The sequence below is a fragment of the Nerophis ophidion genome, linkage group LG07 (genome assembly GCF_033978795.1).
Source record: "Nerophis ophidion isolate RoL-2023_Sa linkage group LG07, RoL_Noph_v1.0, whole genome shotgun sequence".
In the NCBI taxonomy this organism is placed as follows: Eukaryota; Metazoa; Chordata; class Actinopteri; order Syngnathiformes; family Syngnathidae; genus Nerophis; species Nerophis ophidion.
This window is the reverse complement of record NC_084617.1, coordinates 12,574,861-12,584,350: the sequence shown is the minus strand read 5'-3', so window position 1 is coordinate 12,584,350 and position 9,490 is coordinate 12,574,861. Positions and strand designations below refer to the sequence as shown.

General features: G+C 33.8%; 1 protein-coding gene across 1 annotated transcript; it reads right to left on the bottom strand.

Moving 5' to 3' along the window:
* Nucleotides 1-3,105: 3,105 nt before the first annotated feature.
* On the bottom strand, nt 3,106-7,274 carry LOC133555645 (uncharacterized). Its single transcript, XM_061904990.1, has 3 exons — nt 7,122-7,274; nt 6,931-7,036; nt 3,106-3,580 (listed from the first exon to the last, which is right to left on the bottom strand). The coding sequence occupies exons 2-3, from the start codon at nt 7,032-7,034 to the stop codon at nt 3,151-3,153; spliced, it is 534 nt and encodes a 177-aa protein (XP_061760974.1). The 5' UTR covers nt 7,035-7,036; nt 7,122-7,274; the 3' UTR covers nt 3,106-3,150.
* Nucleotides 7,275-9,490: the final 2,216 nt, after the last annotated feature.

The following is a 9,490-nucleotide window of genomic DNA, read 5'->3' as shown; positions in this document are numbered from 1 at the left end:
TGAGAAATTACATGTACCAGCGCCACCATGTGGTGTATATGTCGGAAAAATAATAGTGCAGAGAATACGTCATTAATTGTTCACCCTTTTGTGTGCGGCAGAGTAGAAAATTAGGACACCCCTTAGTGCAATTTCCTGTTTTCCTCTAATTACTAATTAAAGGCCTACTAAAATGAGATTTTCGTATTCAAACGGGGATAGCAGGTCCATTCTATGTGTCATACTTGATCATTTCGCGATATTGCCATATTTTTGCTCAAAGGATTTAGTAGAGAACATCCACGATAAAGTTCCCAACTTTTGGTCGCTAATAAAAAAGCCTTGCCTGTACCGGAAGTAGCAGACGATGTGGGCGTGACGTCACGGGTTGTGGAGCTCCTCACATCTGAACATTGTTTACAATCATGGCCACCAGCAGCGAGCGCGATTCGGACCGAGAAAGCGACAATTTCCCCATTTATTTGAGTGAGGATGCAAGATTCGTGGATGAGGAAAGTGAGAGTGAAGGACTAGAGAAAAAAAAAAAGACTAGAGGGCAGTGGAAGCGATTCAGATGTTTTTCGACACATTTACTAGGATAATTCTGGAAAATCCTTTATCCTATTTTGTATTCTTTGAAATCATTTTTTATTACTTACATAACTTGGAATTTGTTGGTTGATTTTTTGAAATTTTATTTTGTTTAATTTTTTTTAATAATTTAGAATTCTTATTTCGTATAGTTTGAAGTGTATGGTTTGAGTTTTTCTTTTTGTGAAGTGTACACGTTTTTTTTTTAATTTTTTTATTTCAATTTATTTATTTATTTATTTTTTAGATATTAATGTGGAACTCTATTTAAAAATCCTATATTGTATTGTTTGAAGTCTTTTGTTTTCTGTTTGTTTGTTAAGTCCATTACTTGGAATTTTTTGTTTTCTTTTTTTTCAAAATGGTTCCATTATATTTTGTCAAATTTTTTAAATTTGTAATTTTTAAAAAAATACCATTTTGTATTGTTTGAAGCGTCAGTTTGATTGTGTTTTTGTAACATGTAACATTTTTTTTCATTTTTAAAATTTCTTTATTTTATTGTTTCTTTTTGTAGTTGTAACTTGGAATTCTATTTCAGATCCTATTTTGTATTCTTTGAAATGTTCATCTTTTTTTATTACGTACATAACTTGGAATTTTTGTTGTTGATTTTTTCAAATTTTATTTTGTTTAATTTTTTTTTTAATAATTTGAAATTCTGTTTAACATCTTATTTTGTATAGTTTGAAGTGTTAGGTCTGAGTGTTTCTTTTTGTGACGTGTACACGTTTTATTTTTATTTGTATTTATTTCATTTTATTTATTTATTTATTTATCTTTTAAATATTAATGTGGAACTCTATTTAAAAATCCTATATTGTATTGTTTGGAGTCTTTCGTTTTCTGTTTTTTTTTTTTAAGTGCATTACTTGGAATTTTTAGTTTTCTTTTCTTTCAAAATGTTTCTATTATATTTTGTCGAATTTTTTAAATTTCTAATTTGATTTAAAATATTATTTTGTATTGTTTGAAGCGTCAGTTTTATTGTGTTTTTGTAACATGTAAACCTTTTTTTTATTTTTTAAAATTTCTTTATTTTATTGTTTCTTTTTCTAATTGTAAATTGGAATTCTATTTCAGAATCCTAGTTTGTATTCTTTGAAATCTTTTTTTTTATTACTTAACCTTCCTCTTGTGTTAGCTTTCTGTTACCATCTCTTATGTTAACGGGTCAGTTTTGACCCATGTCTTAAATCAGCTGTAAAATACACTAAAAACAATTATCTATCATCCGATTTGTTTCTCATCTCTTGGTTACCTCGTCAGGCTTCCTTATCCTTGAAAATATTGGTTTTAATATTTTTGGTTTGGGCCATTGGGCCTTTTTTTTTGTCAGTATACCCCTCGATTTAAATTTTAAAAAATGGTAAAACGAACCTCAAATAATAAAAATAAGGTTGTTGTGTTACCTAACTATTACTAAGGGGCATTAGAACACATCTCTTAAATAAATGTGTTTTATTCATTATTTCATTTTAAGAATTTTAACCATAGTACCATCTATGGTGTTACGGGTCAATTTCGACCCATATATATTTACTTCAAGAAAAAGGCTAAAAAGTATTTTTTTCAGCAACAGAAATCCAACATCAAACAAACAACGACCAATCAAGCAAATGAAACCAAGAGAAATAGATTACTAGTTCCAAAACTAATAAAAAAACAAAATCAGAGTGGCAAAAAGTGACACTTTTAGTGTCCGTCTTTTGTTTGTTTTTGTACAGGATAGCAAGGTAAAATGAGAATCCACTAAAGCTCACATGATTGGGAGAGGAGCTGGCTGTCAGTGTGTTCAGTTTTGGCTCTTATTATTGCTTTATCATCTTATTTTTATAACCGGGTCGAAACCGACCCTAACAACACCAAGGGCATAATTTCTACCAGAGCATTTTATAATTTAGTGAAAAAAATTCAAATGTTTTATTTTGTCGACAAAGAGGTTCCTGACAAAGTCAAAAAGCTTTGATGCAAAAAATAAATGTATGTGGTGTTTTTATGCATTTAAAAACTAAAACGGGTCGAAGGTTAAATAACTTTGAATTTTTTTTTTCTTTTTTTAATTTTCTTTAGTTTCATTTTTTTTTTAATTATTTGGAATTCTTATTTTGTATAGTTTGAGTTTTTCTTTTTGTGACGTGTACACGTTTTAATTTATTTTATTTATTTTTTTTTTTTATCATTAATGTGGAACTCTTTCGTTTTCTGTTTGTTTGTTAAGTGCATTACTTGGAATTTTCTGGTTTCTTTTTTCAAAATTTTCCATTATATTTGATCTTATTTTTTAAATTACATGGAATTCAATTTCACATCTTTTTTTTTGTATTGCTTGAAGTGTTTTTTTTTTGTTTTTTTTAATTCCGCGTCTTTTATATATTTGAGTTTAGATGTCTGGTTGGAGCATGTGGACAAATTTACACTAAAATAAATACTTTTTACATCTTTTATTTACAATTAAATACCCAGCTATAAAAGGATTTATTACAATTGAAAAAGTTGACCTGAAATCTGAAGAAAGGGAAAAAAATCATCACGTTCAAGTTCCGACAAATTTTATTGTGAATTGTGGCAAATTAATTCCTAACGAGTCATTTGGTCGTAAATCTCCACCTTAACGATGGCCTTGCCCACGGTGGACATGGTGCCCCTGATGTCCACGTAGTTGGCGCTGTACACCAGCCCGCTGCCGTTGGCGTCGGCCCGGCTGAAGTGGCTGAGGTCCTTGCCGTCGTACATCTGATCGTAGAGCTTCTTGTCGCAGTCGTGCGACTGCTCCAGCACGCCCAGCGCCAGGCGGTTCTTGTACAGGTTGTGGTCGTAGGGCACCGAGAACATGACGGCGATGCGGTGCGCGCTGACCCGGCTCTGCGTGTGGAAGAGGTCGTAGGTCAGCAGGCCCACGGCGCCGGTGGCCGTGTGGTCGTCCTTGATGAAGGAGCACACCTCGGTGTGGGTGCCGCGGATGGTCGGCTGCGGCGGGTGGTGGCAGAAGCCGCTGGACATGAAAACCCTGAGACGCAAAAACAACTTTGTGTGAGTTCCCCTTCCTTGCCGCAACACCCGATATTGATCGATGAAGCGTGTCGGCACACACTGGACATTGGTGTGCCCGCTTGCTGTGTGCAATGAGGCGCTGACATGATGGATGGATGCATGCTGCTCTGCACCGCCATCGCAAACATTCATGAAAAAAAAACATAAAAAAAAAAAAAAACACAGCTACAGTGGGGCAAAAAAGTATTTAGTCAGCCACCGATTGTGCAAGTTCTCCCACTTAAAATGATGACAGAGGTCTGTAATTTCTATCATAGGTACACTTCTACTGTGAGAGACAAAATGTGGAAAGAAAATCCAGGAATTCACATTGTAGGAATTTTAAATAATTTATTTGTAAATTATGGTGGAAAATAAGTATTTGGTCTCACTGATGGAAAATCTCACGATACATGGCCTCATTCATTCTTTCCTTAACACGGATCAATCGTACTGTCCACTTAGCAGAAAAACAGCCCCAAAGCATGATGTTTCCACCCCCATGCTTCACAGTAGGTATGGTTTTCTTGGGATGCAACTCAGTACTCTTCTTCCTCCAAACAGGACGAGTTGAGTTTATACCAAAATGGATACATGGATGATACAGCAGAATGTCATGTGGTCAGATGAAACCAAAATAGAACTTTTTTGGTTTAAACTCAACTCGTCGTGTTCGGAGGAAGAATAATATTGAGTTGCATCCCAAGAACACCATACCTACTGTGAAACATGGGGGTGGAAACATCATGCTTTGAGGCTGTTTTTCTGCTAAGGGGACAGGACGATTGATCCGTGTTAAGGAAAGAATGAATGGGGCCATGTATCGTGAGATTTTCCATCAGTGAGAGCTTTGAATGGTTGACCAAATACTTATTTTCCACCATAATTTTGAAATAAATTCTTTAAAATTCCTACAATGTGAATTTTTTTCCCCCCACATTCTGTCTCTCACAGTTGAAGTGTACCTATGATGAAAATTACAGACCTCTGTCATCATTTTAAGTGGGAGAACTTGCACAATCGGTGGCTGACTAAATACTTTTTTTGCCCCACTGTATAAAGAAGAAGCATCGCTCACATTATTTGTGTGATACTTTTTGAAAATCTAAAATATAGTTTTGTCTGGCATTGGGAGAAATTCATTGTGCCCGGAAATTGGAGATATGTGAGTCATAATATAATAAAAAAATATTATCTTTGGCATAAAATCATAAGAGCATATTTAGAATGATGCGTGTTTTAATGAAAAATTTATTTTTTTTGAAGCATTTCAGGCATCATATAATAAATAAAATATTGTGCTTTTTAAAAAATCTGTTATGTCAGACGGAATAACTATAAAACATTTGAGGCAGTAAAAGTATAGAATCACATTACAAAACTGATCAAATTTAGATTGTATTGGAGGCGTTTAGGGCACAAAATAAAATAAAATACAATAAATAAAGAAAAAGAAAAAGGAAAATAAAAATAAAAATAAAAATAAAAATAAAAATAAAAAGATAAATGAAAATGATAATGAAAATTTAAGTTGAAATCAGAATTAAAATTGAAACCGAAAGTGAAATTAAATAATAAAAACATCCTGACAAAGAAATAAATATGAACTTAATTGCAAAAGCAAATAAAAATTAAATTAAATACAACTTCAGGAAAGACAAAATATAACATGTAAAACTTACTTTACAAAATGTAAATTGTATTGGAGGCGTTTAGGGCACGAAAAAACAAAATAAAATAAAATAAAAATGAAAATTAAAATTGAAGTTGAAATCGAAATTAAAATTAAAACTGAAATTGAAATTATTTTTTTTTCTGACAAAGGAATAAATAAAAACTTAATTGCAAAAACAAATTAAAATGTAATTTAATTAACCTTAACGAAAGACAAAATACATTTTTTTAAAACTTACTTTACAAATTTAGATTGTATTGTAGGCGTTTAGGGCATAAAATATAAATCAATCAATCAATCAACCAATAAATAAATAGACGAATAAGTAAATAAATAAATAAAAATGAAAATGAAAATGATAATGAAAAATAATATTAAAATTGAAGTTGAAATCGAATTAAAATTGAATAAAAAATATTTTTTTCTGACAAAGGAATAAATAAAAACTTAATAGCAAAAGAAAAATTTAATAAAATAAAATAAAAATTCAGGAAAGAAAAACTAATTAATTTAAAAAATTATTTTACAAAAATTAGAATGTGTGATTAGGGGTATGAAATAAAATAAAATAAGATAAATGCCTTGTTTTCTTTTTTAAAGGTATGCCTTGTTTAACAGATGAACTGGTAAAAAAACAACAACCTGAAAATATATCATTTATATACTAAAAACATGTTTGAAAGAAATTGAATTGTGTTAAAGAAAAAAATGATTTTTTTCTGACAAAGGAATACATAAAAACTTAAAATTAAATGAAATAAAAGGGTTGGGAAAGGAAAGAGAAAATAAATATTGTAATATTAAACTAAATACAAATTTTACACAATTTTCAGTGGATTCGAGGCATTTAGGGCATTAAACAAAATGAAATAGATGCATTGTTTTTTTGTTTGTTTTACATTAATGCTTTGTCTAACAGAAGAAGTAATAAATGGTAAAAAAACAACGAAACATGAACACATATTTTATTTATGAAAAAATATATATGCTTTTAATATTTGAAAAAATTGGATTGTCAAAACAGAAAAAAGGAAAATAAAATAAAATTAATAAGTAGAAAATAAAAGCAAAAGTAAATTAAAATATATTTTCGGGGGAATGCGAATTACCATGAATATGAAGAAAGACTAATTGTTTATCTCAATAATAAAATTTCTACTTTACATATCCAATTTGGACAAAAGTATTGGGACACATCTTGCTTAAGAGGCGTGTCCCAACACTTTAGCCCGTCTGAGGCAGAACACAGACGAGGTCACTCATGAACGTGTGTGACATCTGCCATGTGAGCTAAGGTAAGATAATGTAAGGTAAATAAGTGTGTAAAGTTCAAATTTGAATGAAAATAAAAAGGAAGTCTAAGTCTAAGTCTAAGTAAGGTACTTTAAGGTAGTCCAGTTTAAAAAGTCAACGTTAAAGTACCAATGATTGTCACACACACACACTAATGTGGCAAAATTATTCTCTGCCTTTGACCCATCACCCTTGATCACCCACTGGGAGGTGAGGGGAGCAGTGAGCAGCAGCGGCGGCCACGCCCGGCAGTCATTTTCTAGTGATTTAACCCCCAATTCCAACCCTTGATGCTGAGTGCCCAGCAGGGAGGTCATGGGTCCCATTTTTAGGCAAAATGAGAACAATGGCTGACTTACTTGGGGTTGATCAGGCAGTAAATGCTGCTCACGTTGGTTATCTCGATGGTGCAATTCCTGTTGGTGGACAGAACCGCTGACACGGCCTCGGCTGTCTGCGCCATGGCTGCAAACATCAAACATTCCGTCAACAAAAGTGTTTCTTTGTGAGTTACTATCTTCCATGCAAGTTGGGTATTTGCAGTCATTACCTTTCAGAAGTAAATACGGCGTTGAGTTGGGCGAGGCGGGTGGCGTCTGCTCGTCTCCTTTCTTGACTCTGAACCCGCGTGAGGGCGAGAAGGAGGACGAGGAAAAGGAGGAGGAGAGATTGAGTGGGGTTTTCTGACACAAGTGCAGGCGTGTTCGCTTAGGGCCGCTTCAACAACCCAGGTTTTGGTGGAGACCACTCGGGTCCGCTTGCCGGTCTCTACTGTGTAAAGACTACAGCGCAATTCTACTTGACAACCTGAATGATTTTAATGCAGAGTTAAATCAACTGTATTCAGCGCCAGTGCAGAATATTCAGCAGAAAAAAAAAAAAAAGTACAAACCCTGTTTCCATATGAGTTGGGAAATTGTGTTAGATGTAAATATAAACAGAATACAATGATTTGCAAATCGTTTTCAACCCATATCCAATTGAATGCACTACAAAGACAAGATATTTGATGTTCAAACTCATACATTTTATTTTTTATTTTTTGCAAATAATAATTAACTTAGTTAATAACTCATGGCAGCAATATGTGCCAAAGTAGTTGGGAAAGGGCATGTTCACCACTGTGTTTCATCACATTTTCTTTAAACAACACTCAATAAACGTTTGGGAACTGAGGAAAGTAATTGTCGAAGCTTTGAAAGTGGAATTCTTTCCCATTCTTGTTTTATGTAGAGCTTCAGTCGTTCAACAGTCCGGGGTCTCCGCTGTCGTATTTTACGCTTCATAATGAGCCACACACGTGCTGAATGTGGCTTTGTGAAATAAGCAGGGGCGTCCATGAAAAAGACGGCACTTAGATGGCAGCATATGTTGTTCCAAAACCTGTATGTACCTTTCAGAATTAATGGTGCCTGGACAGATGTGTAAGTTACCCATGCCTTGGGCACTAATGCACCCCCATACCATCACCGATGCTGGATTTTGAACTTTGCGTCGATAACAGTCTGGATGGTTCGCTTCCCCTTTGGTCCGGATGACACGATGTTGAATATTTCCAAAAACAATTTGAAATGTAGACTCGTCAGACCACAGAGCACTTTTCTACTTTGCATCAGTCCATCTTAGATGATCTCGGGCCCATAGAGGCCAGCGGCGTTTCTGGATGTTGTTGATAAATGGCTTTCGCTTTGCATAGTAGAGCTTTAATTTGACCTTACAGATGTAGCGACAGACTGTATTTAGTGACAGTGGTTTTCTGAAGTGTTCCTGAGCCCATGTGGTGATATGCTTTAGAGATTGATGTCGGTTTTTGATCCAGTGCCGTCTGAGAGATCGAAGGTCACGGTCATTCAATGTTGGTTTCCGGCCATGCCGCTTACTTGGAGTGATTTCTCCAGATTCTCCGAACCTTTTGATGATATTATGGACCGTAGATGTTGAAATCCCTGAATTTCTTGCAATTGCACTTTGAGAAATGTCGTTCTTAAACTGTTTGACTATTTGCTCCCGCAGTTGTGGACAAAGGGGTGTACCTCGCCCCATCCTTTCTTGTGGAAGACTGAGCACTTTTTGGGAAGCTGTTTTTATACCTAGTCATGGCACCCACCTGTTCCCAATTAACCTGCTCACCTGTGGGATGTTCCAAATAAGTGTTTGATGAGCATTCCTCAACTTTATCAGTATTTATTGCCACCTTTCCCAACGTCTTTGTCACGTGTTGCTGGTATCAAATTCTAAAGTTAATGATTATTTGCAAAACATTTTTTTTTATCAGTTTGAACATCAAATATGTTGTCTTTGTAGCATATTCAACTGAATATGGGTTGAAAACGATTTGTAAATCATTGTATTTTGTTTTTATTTACATCTAACAGAATTTCTCAACTCATATGGAAACGGGGTTTGTATTATTTGTATGGTACACTGTGATGTATTGTTTGATTCATTTAGAAATTTTACCTGAATTAACGTACTTCAGTGTAATTTCATTTAAAAAAAAAAGAAGTGTATAGACGATACTGGACTTAAATTTATTATAATAGGTTCTGACTATATTTCACAAAATTTATAATCTTCTCTGTCAATACGGTTGCATTAACTGTAATTTGATTGTACGTGTAGAAAGTAGCACATCAATTCCTCTCTGAACTACAACCAAAATAATACATTTACTGTTCAATCAATCAATATACATTATTACTAATTATGTTAAGGCAGCATTTTCGAGTTAGACCTTATTTAGTGCGGGTGTACCTAGCAAAGTGTCCAGCAAGTGTAACTTGACACCACTTCTTCATTCAACATTCCTCTAGGTTTTTTTTTAAATAGCAAATATTTGTGTATTTAAATGGCATAACTAAAACAAGCTATCAATTGTAGCTTGGAGCACCACACAGGTAGGATTTGACGGGGTTTTCA

Coding starts and splice junctions, on each gene's coding strand:
- LOC133555645 (XM_061904990.1), bottom strand. CDS start 7,034: ATGGCGCAGACAGCCGAGGCCGTGTCAGCGGTTCTGTCCACCAACAGG. Junction 3,581..6,930: donor TACTGCCTGATCAACCCCAA/GTAAGTCAGCCA, acceptor TTTGCGTCTCAG/GGTTTTCATGTCCAGCGGCT.